Source organism: Engraulis encrasicolus, chromosome 13 (assembly GCF_034702125.1).
Source record: "Engraulis encrasicolus isolate BLACKSEA-1 chromosome 13, IST_EnEncr_1.0, whole genome shotgun sequence".
In the NCBI taxonomy this organism is placed as follows: Eukaryota; Metazoa; Chordata; class Actinopteri; order Clupeiformes; family Engraulidae; genus Engraulis; species Engraulis encrasicolus.
The window spans coordinates 46725181-46741064 of record NC_085869.1 but is presented as its reverse complement, the minus strand read 5'-3'; the positions used below and the strand labels follow the sequence as shown (position 1 = coordinate 46741064).

The 15884-nt window shown below is 41.4% G+C and overlaps 1 protein-coding gene across 1 annotated transcript in view; it reads right to left on the bottom strand.

The window, feature by feature from the left end:
- The window catches only part of scn1laa (sodium channel, voltage-gated, type I-like, alpha), a 45250-nt gene that overhangs the window by 20413 nt on the left and 8953 nt on the right, over positions 1–15884 (bottom strand). Inside the window, exons 9-17 of the mRNA XM_063214067.1 lie at positions 10329–10540; positions 9296–9536; positions 7848–8171; positions 5396–5519; positions 3683–3918; positions 3376–3546; positions 2679–2852; positions 2108–2290; positions 1166–1669 (exon numbers count right to left, since the gene is read on the bottom strand). Of these exons, the coding sequence (XP_063070137.1) occupies positions 1166–1669; positions 2108–2290; positions 2679–2852; positions 3376–3546; positions 3683–3918; positions 5396–5519; positions 7848–8171; positions 9296–9536; positions 10329–10540 (2169 nt within the window). The remainder of the gene's footprint in view (positions 1–1165; positions 1670–2107; positions 2291–2678; positions 2853–3375; positions 3547–3682; positions 3919–5395; positions 5520–7847; positions 8172–9295; positions 9537–10328; positions 10541–15884) is intronic.

Below are 15884 nucleotides of genomic sequence, written 5' to 3'. Positions count from 1 at the left end.
TGTTACAGTAAAATGAGGGTAAACATAAGCAATTACTGTAACACTAAGAAAAACTGAAAGTGGTTTTAGTCATTTTAGACCAAGTTGCTTCTACATACTGTATTTTAGAATGATTTCCCCCATATGTTTCACCTCAAATACAACACTAATTGCATTGGAAACTAATGTGTATGTTTCAACCGCTACATGCTTTGTGGGTGATGTACAATAGACAACAAAGGGGCTTACAGATTTCCTTTAAGTGACAGAGACGGCTGCAATAACAAAAGGGGTCAATTAAGCAATGAAATATACCGTCAGTAGCAACTTATCTACAGGCAAGAGTAATTTATGTTCACACATGCACGCACGCACGCACACACACACCTGAAATATAGCATCATAATCATCCAACATGAGTGTGGAGCTGCCTGCCTCAGAGTAGCAGCAGCTCATGCTGGATGGCCTACCCTGACTAACAGCTCTTCCAGTATTGATTTTGTTATGCATTGGGGCTCTGCCGAACAAGTGCTCCCTGTAACCCTTGCCATTAAAACATACTTGAAGGATTCACATATTTCCAACACTGTCATTGCATGCTAAGGGGAAAAGGCAATACGTAGGCACTACGGAGGAGATACAGCAACTCCAGCTCTAGATAGATAGATAGATAGATAGATAGATAGATAGATAGATAGATAGATAGATAGATAGATAGATAGATAGATAGATAGATAGATGGATTTGGAAATCACTGGCTAATGTTCTGTAGAAATGGTCTGCATTTTTAAACGCTTTGAAGCTGCATCTACCAATGCTGTTACAAGACGCTGTACTACAAGACACTGCACTGAACAGCATACATGTATTTGCCAATGTAATGGAAAATTCGGAATTGTTTTAATATCAGAACAAAAAAAAAAAAATTTCAAGCAGTAGAACACCAACCATATGCAAACAAAAGACCTAATACAGCTATAAGTGTAACACCAGCGTTTCCCATGCATAGACAATTCTATGCGTCACAGTACCACAGAAGAAAAAGCGAGCACCACAAATTAATCAAAAGCCCAACATACATGGGGGTATACACCAAACTATTGCACAGATCCGTCTTTTTGCCTGTAGCACCACACAGTGTGTGCTACTAGGTCTGTGGAAAACACTAAACACCAATTTAACCTACCTCATTGATGTATTCTTTGTCAGAGGAGAGACTACTGAAGTCCTCTGTGTTGAGGTTCTCAAAGTCCGATTCACACGCCGCCAGAGGCACGGACACTGTTATATCTGGATTGCTGACGAAAGAGTAGACCTCGTTGGAGAGGTCATTGGAGTGGACGAAGTTCTCCGCCGTGTCATTGAGGCCGTCAGCCACATCGTGGCCCTCTTTGATGCAGTCCAGGTCTTTGATGAACTCCACGGTGCAATTGGAGATGTAGATGCCGTTGTCTTTGGGGATGTCATTCCGAGACTTGACGGAGTTGACCGAGCCCACCTTCTTGGGCTTCTTCTTCCTCACGCAGAGGTTCCGGAAGAAGCCCAGCACGGTCAGCTTGACCCAGGCGATGCCCTTGTGTATCCGCACCATGGCGATCTGGATGTTGTTGGCTTCGCCGTCATCCTCGACGGCTGACAGGTTATCAGCGCTGAATGAGCTCAGCAACAGGGCAAGGAAGAGGTTGAGAACCTGTATCGTGTCAGATATAGATATAAATGTCTTTTGGTATGGTATGGTTTATTACAGTGCAATACTACAGTACTGTGTAGCATGGCTTGGTCTCTACACCTTTAAGAAGTGAAGCATAGAATTGATTTGTTGTGTGAATAATGTGCTACACAGACAGTGTCATAATACTGTAATGTCAAACACATGTCATAACACAGTCATGGATGAGTCATAAACATAATGTCAATGTCATAAATATTTTATGGTCATGAAAAGTTGACATTGTTTGGGCTGTCTTTACCATAACTGAATGTCACTTAGTGACAATAGTCATAAAATGTGCATGACATTAACATAATTTTTATGACACACACATGACTGCATTGTGACAGTCTTAGGACACTGTTATATCATACGTATAACACCGGCATCAATTGAAGTGCTACAAAAAAGACATACCACCAAGTTTCCGATGACCATAACCATCATGAAGACGACGAGACACATGGACGGCTCGTTGACCCGCATGCAGTCCCACATGGTCTCGATCCACTCGCCGCACAGCACTCGGAAGACCACCAGGAACGAGTGGGGAAAGTCGTACATGTGCCAGCGGGGCAGCCGACACTTGTCCTCCGGCTGCTGAGGGTTCTTGGTCTCCTCCGGCTGCTGGTTCTTGCTGCTAGTGCTGATATGGGAAAACCCCATTCATCACAGTATGGATTACTTCATATCACCATAATGCATATATATCACAATATACCACAGTTACGTATATTTTCAGTCATTCTCCTTATCGTGTCATGCCGCAAAACCCTGTTTCTTTAAAATTACTTTTTATTATTATTTTTAGAGTTAAATGAACCTAGAGCGTGCATAGTGACCACACCAAATGTTATCTAATTATATTAAATTGTGCATTAGCTGCAATAACGATAGCGATGTATGTCGTCATATCGGGCAGGCCTAAAAGCGCCTGATAAATGTAATGTGATGTACGGTAATGTAATAGCGGTAAGCCCTACTTGCCGCAGTAGAAGTTGTGGTAGCTCTTGCCAAACAGCTGCATGCCCACCACGGCAAAGATGAAGACGATGATGGCGAGCACCAGGGTCAGGTTGCCCAGGGCACCCACCGAGTTGCCAATGATCTTTATCAGCATGTTAAGGGTGGGCCACGACTTGGCCAGCTTAAAGATCCGCAGCTGCAATTAGAAATATACAGTAGTTGTAAATGGTTATGAACAAACAGTAAATAAATACCACAAATTTAGAGAAAGCCCATAGTTTCCATTTGAAAAATGCAAAACCACACAGTATCAAATGTAGTGTTGATTGAACAGTATTTTGAAGTTCCCAATTGAGTTAGTATTAATTCAACTATTTGGATGCTGAATTAACAATTGGAGGGTTGACGGTTTTAGATACGGCTTTACAGTGTTAACTCAACTCGAAGAGTTGAATTGAACACTAAAATCTGCAGTACATGTACATATTCTCAGAATCATGCTGAATTAACACTGTATTTTGTGTGGAAGTGTAGTTTTCATGGTTAAGATCGGCCATAAATACTGAAAAGCCATCACCCCATTCTGAAAAAAAAGCAAAACCTGATTGGTTTAAAATCATACTACAACTCTGAACATGAAGACATGCAAATCACAGTACAATAAACATGGCAAAATGTCAGTCCGAACACAGAAAAAAATAGAGTTAGGCATATCTTACCAATCTAAAGGACCTGAGGATGGACATGGATGAAGTAGTCATGCCAAGTTCTATCAAGCTCAAAATGACGATAACACTGTCAAATATATTCCACCTCTCTTGAAAATAATAGAATGGATCCATGGCTATAATCTTCAGAACCATTTCCCCAGTGAAGATAGCTGTGAAGACCTGTCGACAGAAACATACATATGACAGACTATACAGCTACAGGTACACCTCAAGTTTTGAGACTGCATTTCAGAAAATGAATGGGTAGTCTGTGCATTGGTTGTGTAAAATATTGAATCAAATGATGTATGCTTACCTGATTTCCTACAAGAAGGGTTTTGGTTAACTGAGGAGGGCTGGGGTTTTGCTCCATGGACATAAATATTGTATTGAGCACAATACAGATGGTAATAGACAGATCAGCAAAGGGATCCATCACAATTAGGGCAACTGACTTTTTGATCTTTGCCCATTGAGGACAGTCCCAGATTAACAGAGTTCTGGCAAGCTCGTACCAACATGGATGGCACTTCCGTCTTGCCTCTTCGAGTTCTGATGTGTTGAGATGAAATGTGCAGAATTAGAAAAATCCGTCTATTCACTGTTTACACAATGGGCTACTAAGAACACCTTGCATACTGTTTCACCAAACATCACTTTTGATTTCTGCACATGAATTGCACATTTCAACAAGAGCAGGGGTGTCAAACAGCCTGGGGGCCAGATGCGACCCACCAGATAGCTAAATACAATCCCCGACATGAAAAAAGCTAAGAATGTCAAAAAAGTAAATATCTACCCCATATCAAAGGTGATGCAGGTGTCTGAGACTTCAGATTTTCAATACTTAACCCCTTAAGACACGGCATTATAAATTAGCTGTTACCAGAATGGCAATGACCAAGTCGTAATGTATTTCTAAAGGCCCCATGCACTGTCATAGTAATGTAGTACTATAGCAGTTAACTTTCAATGTCTATTACAGTGTGCTTCAGGAGGTACGGCGTGCATTAAGGGGCTACGAACAAATTCGTTTTTTTGCCCTCCATATAAGTCAATGAGTGTGTATACATGCAGTTCAGTATCCCGAATATGATTGGGATATTAAGTATCCCGAATTTGCGTTTGAGCATATAAACACTTCAGTATTCCCTTATTCGGGATACTGAAAAATCGGGATATGCTAGGTGGAGTATTCCGAAAGAATACTGACGAATGTACACACCTTATCCCAAATACAGGTGCTTCCCATAGAACGCTGTTGCTGGTATCCAGGCTACACACGTTTGAAGAGAATTCTATAACAGCCAAGAATGTAGTCCGGGATATAATGTTCTGTGCTCATGATCATAACCGGGATATGCCTCATATTCGGGATACTGAACTGCATATAAACGCACTCAGTGCTCCTGATATACCCACTGACATCCACCTCAAGATTATTGACAATCAATGTGATTCCGATATGAAACAGAAATGTGCGATATTTCGTCATTATGTTACTATTCTGACCCACTTGAGTCCTAACTGCCACATATCTGATCCAAAAATCCAGCAGTCAAGTTCAGGATATCAGCATTACTATACACATGCTGTATGCATTATATTAATTGTTAACACTTTACTACCATAGGTCACATACTTCACTACTTCAACATTATAATTTAGTCTTTAGAATTACATTTAAACCTGGGTCATTGCCCTACTGCTGACAGCCAATTTGTAGCAGTGGCCATGCCCTAAAGCAGAAATGAAATCCCATATTTTACCCAAAGAGGCAGAAGGAACACATGGCAGGATTTTTGGTATCTAAGATGAGATTGACATCTCTTATGAGGACTAGCTCTCTCTCACGCGTCCCTATGTTAAACTCTAAAAATCCAAATTTTAGAAGGTAGGTTCCAAAGATAACTGGACCTATTTAAAAATTCTGTAATCAATAATACTACAGAAAATAGAAACACCTAATGGTAAAAATAGTGTTAAAGTGTTAAAAAATAAAATAAAAAATAAAAGGAGAAAAACTCACCTTCCACTGTGGAGATGAAGCTTGTCACACTCAAGGCTCTTTGCCTCAGTGCCAGGTCATCCAGATAGTCCGCAGAGTTTGAGCCAAATCGCATTTTTCTGAAGGAACCACTGCCTGGAGAACCCTTTAATTGGAGCACAATTCAAGGCACCGTTAACATTTTAGGAGAGTTTTACAGTTACTCAATCAGGCACATTGCAGCACATTTAAAAGCATGATGAATGTGTTACCACATTTTTAACAAACTGGGAAAAAAAACTGTGATGTTTTCTACAATCTGAGTATTTGCTTCAATGCTTACATAAAAATAGTAAGGGCAATATGTGAACCTGAGATCATACAACAACATAAAATTTAATAAGACAATTTAAAAAATAACATTTAATGCAATAAGCTTGCAATAGATGAGGAAATGGAGAGGTAAAGAGCAGGATGCACAATACTATCTACAGTGTGTGTATACTGTATTTCAGCATAAAATATGTATTAGACAAGGGTTAAAAGATCACAGCTGTCATGTTTGTTCTTAGCCATATTGGCAAATGAAAGTCAACATCAAACCTATACAGTAGTCAGGGTTTAACAATGTTTTCAGGTTTCCACACCCAAACAAAGAAACAAACAAAGAAATCAAACAAAGAAATATAAAACACATTTTTGATTGAAAGATGACCAACAGAACCAAATGAAGCAACAAAAATGAGGGGAAAAAATTACAAAAAAGATAAATCAAAACAGAAATTTAGAACAATAAACATAACTTAACATTGACAGGACAGCTAAGCTATTGTGGTAGCACTTAATTAGCCAATCATCTCAAGGCCCTTCCAGTAGTCTTTCTTTAAAATAAGTGCTAATTCTAGTAGTTCTAGATCAAAGGCTAAACCAGTGGTTCTAAAACTTTTTCCATCATTCCCCCCTTCAGAGGGTCTGAATGCTTCAGAGCCCCCCCCCAAGCAACAACAGTACGCGCGCAGACTGATTTTGCGATCGCGGCGCAGAATCAAAGGAAAAGTGACTGGTGAGATTAGACAAAGTGGGACTGCAGTCGAATGCCAATGTGCCTTCATTTCCTATGCTATTAAAAATTCATGACAATTAATATAATGTTGGTGAGGGCTTTAAACTTATTGACTTATTGGCAAGACAGGAAATCATTTGTTTGGGGGAAAAACCCAAAATCAGATGTCACACGCCCCCCCTGAGATGCCTCCGCGCCCCAACAGGGGGGCTTACGCCCCACTTTGAGAAACACTGGGCTAAACCCACCGATTTAGCCCATTACTCAATATAATTCTATCATAACCACTTAACCTGTCACAACCACATGTGCTGGAACACATTTTCCTCACTTCCTGTTGTATATAATAATAATAACAACTCAAAGCTGTCATCTCAAAGAATATATGATAGCAGGAAATATAATTAGGTTTCACCCAATTTGAGATGTAAAACACCACTCCTAGTGCAGCCGTGTGTAGTTATAGCCTCAACAGTCAAATAGAATACATATTGTCCACTTGTATCGTGCATAATGAATTCTGATAAATGTTTCTATTTACACATCGATGGCTTTGATAAATAATATTATTTTCCATGCAGATGTTATTTTCATTTATGAACGTTGAAAAAAAACATCAATTGAACAAAATAACACAAACAATACAAACAATTCAAAGGTGATATCAGTCATGAACCCCATCAACACTTGTCAAATGACCCTTAATTCATAGCAATTCAACGATACATTAGTGCAGCGGTTCCCAAAGTGGGGCTCGAGGTACTGGAGGGGGTTTGTGGACAGAAGGGACTTGAGAATGGGGAGGAAATGGGAAACCCACAAGTTCAGTTAGCTTAATTATTGAAATGGGTTAGTAACAGTATTCACATGTATGATTCATACAAATATTACTTTTCTTATGATTTTCACGTAAAAAAAAGCAATATTAAAGAACAAAAATGTAAAGGAACAGTCCACCCATTTTTGATTTTCACACATTTGCAGCATTTCCAAGTATTACACATGAATGTGTGTATAAATTTCTTTTCAGTGTGTTCAGTACTTAGATCTATTAGTTTTGGAATTATTAGAATAGCTTAGCATAATGGTAGTAAATGGTAGTCTACCATTATCATCCAGCCACAAGTGATCACTGGACGGAATTAAATAGCTGTTTTGCCCTCAAGTGAAGTTTACATTCATTTAAAAGTGGTTTATAAGTACATATAATGTGAAACACATAGAGAAAACACTATGTATTCTCATATTTTAAGAGGGCTAAACTACATATGGGCAATTTCCTGAAATAAGGTGGACTGTTGCTTTAAAACTAAGTTCAAAAAGGGGGTCCCAGCACAAACGCTTGGGAACCACTGCATTACTGCATGTTCACCGAGAGCCCATGGTAAAACGAATCCTTACGTCATCGCCAGATGGGGCATCTACTCTCACCACTGGCAGTCGAAGGTGGGCAGGGGAAGAAGGGGCTGAGCCCCCGTCCGTGAGGGAGCCAATCACGTTGTGCTCCACGGAGCCACGGATCTTTCCATTGGATGGCTGGAAGATGTGGGAGGAGGTGCTGCCCTGGCTCACGTGCCGATGGCCGAAACGGGGCCTCTGTGGCAGGAACACAGAGCCGCGTCGGCTGCCCGTGTCGAAAGGGCTATACTCATCGTCTGCAAAATTGGTTTCGTCACCCACTCCACCACGGAAACTGAACACACTTGTTCGGCTGTTCCGTCTAGGTGTGAGAATGCTTCGGATACTCAGGATCGACTGAGAGACAAAGACAAGCCACCCTCTTAGTTCACCAGTGCAGGTACACAACTCACACTTTGTGAATACAGAGTATAAGGATGAGTGAAAGCAATGATGATGATGATGATGATGGTGATGATGATAGTGATGAGGTTGATAACAAAAGCGATGAAAATCTTGATAATCATTTAAAATATCATGCTACACAGTGATGGTAAAACTTTCATAAAAAGATGGTAGCATTGTATGGACCTTCTGTGTGGATGAAATTAAAAACAGAGGAAAATAAACAACCAAAAAAATCATACCAAAAATGTATGCTGCAAAAAAAAATTTAAATGTAAATATGTAGTTTTACAACAGTAACGGAACAGAAAAACCGTCTTGATGAATATACAAAGAGAAGACAAAGGCTGCTGATGATGATGAAAGAGAGAACAATGTCTGTGGTAAAGAGTAGTCTTCAAAACAGCATGTCACAGAGGAGACAAAGAGTACCTTGACATTTTTAACTTAAGGGACATCATGACATCAAAAAACTATACACTATAGTTACACTACATCAAGTTAGGACAGGTATCTAAGAGTTTAGCTGTAAGCAAATAGACTACTTTGGTTCTCAAGACTGTTCCCTCCTCACCCAAGAAGCTTTGTCTCTTCTGGTTGATGTAGAGCAGTGTTTCTCAACCTTTTTTAAATAAATCCCCCCTTGGTCTCATCACAAACTTGTTAACACCCCCTTGCCATCATCATAATACTAACAACACCCCCTTAGTATTAAAAATTATACTTAACTTATATAAAACGCTATAAATGTAATGTTTCATGTCCACTTTAAATGGACTAATGCCCTCCAATGGCAAATAAGCACCACCCCCTCTCAGCTGTATCCTTCTCAACGCCCCCCTAGAGCACTGCAACACCCCCTAAGGGGCTGTACCGCCTAATGTAGAAATGCTGTTGGTCATACGTCTCTTGACCACTCCCTTCACCACTTGACAAAGGTGTCACATGTGAGGGGTGAAGAGTTATCAACGAACTGCTTACAGCTAAAGTCTTTGGATAACAAGTCCAATGAGGCAAATGGGAATGCTCACAGACACCTTAAAACAATGTTAAGACAATGTTAGGACAGGTCTAACCTGGCGTTGAGATGAATATCGGTCTTTATAAGAGAGCCGATTGGCGTCAAAGAAACGGAGAGAGGGCCTTTTGTTGCCCTCCTCCGACTCAGAGTTGTGCGAGCGCTCGCTCCCGCCCCTCTCCCCATCCAGCCTCTGCATGCGCTTCCTGTGGTTACGTCTCTCCTTGGCGCTCTTGGAGCTGAGCCTGGAGCCATCCGAGGAGGCCTCTGATTGGCCCTCGGTCGGGTCCGCCGCGTCACTCACAATTTTAGTCATGGCCTGTTACAGTAGATTGTGAACAGTCACAAGTGTGCAATTGTGCGCACACGCGCACACACATACGCACACACATACGCACACACACACGCACACACACGCACACACACACACACACACACACACGCACACACACACACACACACACACATACACACGTCACAAGCAAGCATTAGACTATAATGTGTACATATTATGCATTAGAATAGTGAATACCTGATAGGATATACTCACAAGATGAATACAAAACAAAAGCTTTCAGTTGTCACTTTCAGAGTGTTTCATAAATAAACCAATTGTTAATTCACAGCCACATAATTCCACCATCCATGGGAGTAAACATGTCTTTTATTTTCTATTTTCTATTTTAATCATTAGTCAGTCCATACTTTGCCCTCCTTCTCTTGCATTGTTTAACTGCCCCCGACATAACTTGAAACTCCAGATATTTTAGTTGACAGTCCAATATTTCTTTCAGATTTTAATTCAGATGCTTTTCTTTTGCTCTTTTCTATCTTCATCATCATAATTTATTTTTGCTTGCTTTCTATTTAAATCATAACAATCCAGTCCACACTGTACCATGCTCTCCTCCTGGTGCCTTTGTAACTGCCCCATCATAATTTGGAACTCAAGATACTTTCATTGACAACAGTCCAACATATCTTTAGCTCAGATTTTAACTCTGATACTTTTCTTTTGCTCTTTTCAATCTTCATCATAATAACTTATTTTTGCTTGCTTTCTACTTTAATCATAACAATCCAGTCCATACTGTACCATGCTCTCTTCCTGTTGCATTTTGAGCTGCTCCAGCATGATCTGAAACTCCAGCTCCTTCTCCTCTTCCTCCAGGATGGTGGCCTGGTTCTGCTCGTCATAGGCCATGGCCACCACAGCCAGGATCAAGTTCACCAGGTAGAAGGAGCCCAGGAAGATGACCAGCACAAAGAAGACCATGTAGGGCTTCCCTACGGCCCTCAGAGTCTGGAGAGGGACAGACATCACAGTACATTGTGTACACCGTGTATTGTGTTTGTTTTCATGTCTTACGATCCATTTGCTAGAAGAAATTTCCCTCCCGGGGGAAGATAAAGCTGCTACTACTACTACTACTACAGCAATGGTTACAAGATGACTAAGCTGAAGAACATCATGTGTAGCAGCGTTTCCCTGCTGCTCTCAGAGTCTGGATATGGACAAACATCACAGCAGAGAGATGGTTACAGGATTACTGTATTACAGGATGAGGAACATAATGTATGGTAAGATCAGAGACGGTGAAAAGGCCAATAAAACCTAGAAACCTTGGGAGAGGTAAAAAACCATAACCTCCTTGACAGAGGTAACTATAAACCATGGTAAAACCTAAAACCATACCATACCATACCATCGTAAGGGTATAGTTAAACCACAGTCAAACCATGATTGAACCACAGTCATGAACCACGCTCAAAAAACTATGAAAACCATGATTTACCATGGCTAATTTTCATAAGGGATGACAAAGTACATCACGTAGGTGGGCAAGTTACAAAATGGATTTCTGTTTGAACATATTTGGTTTAGTTTTATCAACTTGCATATATCTTTTTCTTAACCATTTCACTTGAGTATTGACTGGATTGGAGGATTTCTATTCGTCTGCCAACCCGTCCTGCTAACCCTGCTTGCTAACACGGCCTGCTAACTGGCCTGTCTGCCTGCCTTCCATCCATCTACCTGTTCCACAATTCCACTGACAAGGTACAACTTGGTTTTGTTAAGAAAGTTTGTCAAAGAAAGCCAAGGTCTGTTTAACTTGACACAACAGATGAGAATGACGAGGACTAAGAACACAGGGCGGAATTCTCCCGTCTCCACTTAAGTCGGTTTTACGCACGCATATTTTACGCGGTCTTATCTTGCGCGTATTCTCCCCTCTGGAACGTCGCCACACCCCTCGCGCTTAACTCAGAAAAACAGCGCGTAGCCCAACATAGGCGTGATATATGCTAAATGGGGGGACGAGTCTCCGCCAAGTTCATCAGTTGTGGCTACAAGGAAACTATGGAGCATGGATTTTCAGATCAACCATGTGAAAACCTCGGCAGTCCATTGAGATCCAACACTGAACTTTAACTTTGAATTTAAAACCACGTGCCAAATGTCCTCTTGCAAAAGCATCTCAAAATCTAACCTCAGCTCATTTTCAGGAACACAAGGCGAGTAGTGGAGGTGAGATATCGAGATGGAAACGCAATGTGTACCTTTGGCGGGAACTCCGCTGAGCGTTATGGTGCGCAACAGGTTGATTGAAATAATAAACATGATGAAACGTTTTGTTAAAAATGGAGTTTGGCGTGTTGCCTGGACAATTCCGGATTGATTTAAAATGCTGATCATTCCCACAGCTAATTCCCACAGTAACAAACACATTGTATTTGCTGACTTTTAAAAGTGCTTCTCCGCTTCTCTGTACAGCAACGTGACTTTAATATCATTGGAAATATGTGGATCTCAGCTGTCCGTCAGCATATTATACTTAGGCTACATGCATGAAGAATGAAAAAGGAAATCAATCATCATGAAAAAAACGGAGACTTTATATTCTGTCGCAGACATGGGAATTATTTGGACATGGGCATGCGATGCCAGGCCAGGACTTAAACGCGCAGCTGATGGGGTGTAATAGAGACCAGAAGCGAAATGCCAAAGACATGCTCTGATATGTAGGCCTACCCTTTTACGTTTAGCTGTAATGACATTCAGGAAATATTTTCTGCCTTACAATAACAGATAGGACAACCTGTAGCCTACCTCAGTAGGTGGTGGTTTTGTATGTCGGGCATCAGTTCAGAAAGTTTAATAGGCTACGTGCACATATGCACGAGTGCCAATAAATCACAAAAGTGGAGGAGTTGCAATAAAAAACATTTAGCCTACTTAACGTCGTGGCTACAACATAGTAAAATGGTGACGGTTGTTTCTTTGAATAGGCATACTTTGGCTGTTAGGACGACTGGAACAGCGGTCTTTAGTCTGACGTGCCTTGTCAACTTACTTGCGCATGGTGCAACGAGGTGTTTTTGGTTTTACCGTCCGTGGGGACAACATGATGATCCTCATACTGATGAATTAATTGCCTGCTTTTGTTTGTAAGTTCACCGATATGAGAACATGCTCTGGACAGCTGGTCATATTTTGTCACAATTAATGTAGGATGTTTATATGGAACTGTGAATGAATTTCGATTTGGACTCACGCTGACGGTAAGGAACATCAACAAAGCATAGCCTACCGTGTAACATGTTCAAAATGCGAGCCAAGCGAGCATCAAATGCAATATTACATTTTACCTCATAGTGGCGCTTGACCTTACTACAGCCCTTTGGTGCGCGTAAAGGCAAACCCGCGTAAGTGGACGGGAGAATCCGCTTAGGATCGATTAACATGGGAAACTCCCTGATTTTGGCCTGGCCCCACCCAAAGTGCGCAACTGAAGAAATCGCGCGTAAACCCCGCTTACTCACTGGCTTGAGTAAGCTCGGAGGCGCTGTTGCGCACTTTTTTTGACTTAAGCGGGTGGGAGAATTCCGCCCACAATGTAGAAATTCCCTAGATAAACCAAGCACAATATTAGAGTGATGCTTACGTATTTGACTTTTTCATCATGACAAAAATGAGGTAGTGATTGAATAAAATAATGCTACCATATTCACTTGCTGTTTAATTTCAGCCAATGGCATTGTGGGGGTTCTGCATAATTCAGCTGTCAATTCAACATCAATTTGGAAGGTATCCGAAACAAAGAACAGCATGTAGAGCTTTCCTACTGCCCTCAGGGTCTGGAGACGAACATTACAGCAGAGCAATGATTATTTGTGATGACAAAATAAAAAGCTTGCTGATGCATTTCGGTCACTGTCAATCTGAGCATTCTACAGCATTCAGCCGTAATGACAGAGGTTCTATAGCCTGGGCGAAAGCTGACAAACAGTCTGGACCAAGCTAAAAGGAATCCGTTTCCATGGAGGGTGGGCGAAAGTCTGACCTTACTCTGCAATTTAAATTTATTTTAGTTCCGAATTCAAATTCAAATTGTGCTTTATTAGCATGACTGTTACGATACAGTGTTGCCAGAGCATACAAATAACAAGACGAAAGTGTGAATAGTGTTACCTTAACCAATCAGTAACGGACTTTGTGGGTGAGTTCTGCGTCAACACTCTCAACTGTTTGCTGATTGGCAAAACCGTGAGCGAACTGAGGTAGGAGGGTTGGGCCAGACTTTGTACAAAATCTTTGGGCCAAAGTACGTAGGATGGCGTCGTCAGGCTCAAGATTCTAAAAGTATATTTAATACCTCAATTTGGTAGTTGGAACATGGTTCCCTAATCTGTTCTCTCCACAAAGAACGGTAAAGAGCCAGAATCTCTACACATAGCATGGGCCACTTCAAAGACATGTGCCTGTGTGTCTGTGTTTGTTTGGTACAGTAGGCAGCTAATGAGTGGGATATGACAATCCCCTGTGGGCATGAAAAGCCCTATGGGATGAATTGTGTTGTCTGATGTTGTGTGATCTTGATGAAAAGCCTTTCATCTGCCCTTGACAATCGGCCTGACCATCAATGTACCGCAAAAAAGCTGAGCACTCAAAAATAAATAGCCCTTGGCATTCTTTGGACATCCATTGTTGCTATCCTTTTCATTACACAATACTTAATGTTCACTTTAAAGTTAAACACACCTGTTCGCTGTAATAATGTTTTTTTTTACAAAGCACTGATGATTATGTTTGTATGAATAAGAGAGGACTAAATGGATGCTTTTGTTATTATTATGCGCACCCAGCCCTTTAAGTTAATCAAAAGCATCTGGACAAATAGGCAGACAAAGCAAACTATGTGTCTGATCTGAGCCACATACCAGCTCAGATTTAGCAGGCACATACAGCACGTATTACTAAAGTAAATAAAGATGGATGCTTGACAGATTTTTCATTTTCTTGAGAGCATCTTCAAGGTCCCCAACACTGATTATAACTCCCAAACATGTTACAGCATTAGCACAGCGTTTTGGACTGTGTTGTCCATCAAAATGCAACATTGGATGGCCTGATGGCAGATGGTCTGAGCCTAGAATGATGTAGCCTGGTGATGGTCTTTTGGCAGAAATGTTGCCATTAAACTACACTATATTAAAGAAAAAGCCCCATTGGGAAACTCCAACTCCCATTGTCATTGTGACACAGCACACAACGAAATTACATTTCTGCCTCACCCGTGCAAGGGGGCAGCCCTCAATGGCACCTGAAGGGAGCAGTGCGCCGGGACAGTACCATGCTCAGAGTACCTCAGTCATGGCCAGTCATGGAGGAGGATGGGGGAGAGCACTGGTTAATTACTCCCCCCACCAAACTGGCGAGTCGGGAGTCGAACCGGCAACCTTTGGGCTCCAAGTTTGACGACCGCTTACCCATTACTGTCCATGACTGGCCCATTACCCAAGTATTCACTAACCTGCCTTGACTCACTTATGAACTTACAGTAACTGCCAACCCATTCCTAACCCATAGGGTTCAATATGATGTCGGCTCACCTTTTACAGCTATTACAGCTTCAACTCATCTGGAAAGGCTATCCACAAGGTTGAGGTGAGTATTTATTTAAGCAATAAGCCATGAGAGGCCATGGGTTATGCTCGATTGATAACGGCCAAGGGGAGTTGGGCACGACGCGCAAACGTCCCCTTGCCCGTTATCAATAGAGCATAACCCACGGACTCAAGTGGCTTACTGCTTATCTAACACTGTTACACTTAAAGGGGCATTCCACCGGTGAATATGTATTGAAAGTGGGTCATATATCTAGTAGAATAGTAGCATAAATTTCTAATTTGGTGCCTTCTTGGCCGAGAAAAGGCAGAAAACGACTTTTTTAGTGCTTGTGGATTTGTGACAACAATCTCCATAATGCATTGCAATGCTCAAGTTCCACAGGCCACACCCAGGCAGCTGTGCCAGTGACTTACTGGAGCCTCAATGCCAGTGATTTTAAAAGCACTGGCACACTGATCTGTGATAGGTCTGTTAGCGCATTAGGTCCAACTCCCTATGGGCGGGTTGAAAGGGTGGGAAAAAGGCTTGTAGTCTCAACAGAAATCCACCTCTCTTACACTTCCTCCTACAATGACGCAAAATTACGATTTTCACATCATTGTAGGAGGAAGTGTTAAGAGGTGAATACAGATTTCTCCTCTCTCAGAGAGAATGTTGCACGACCATTCAAAAGTATGACTGGGTGTCTAGCAATGGCAAGCCTAATGCAAATGGGTGGAGTGTCCCTTTA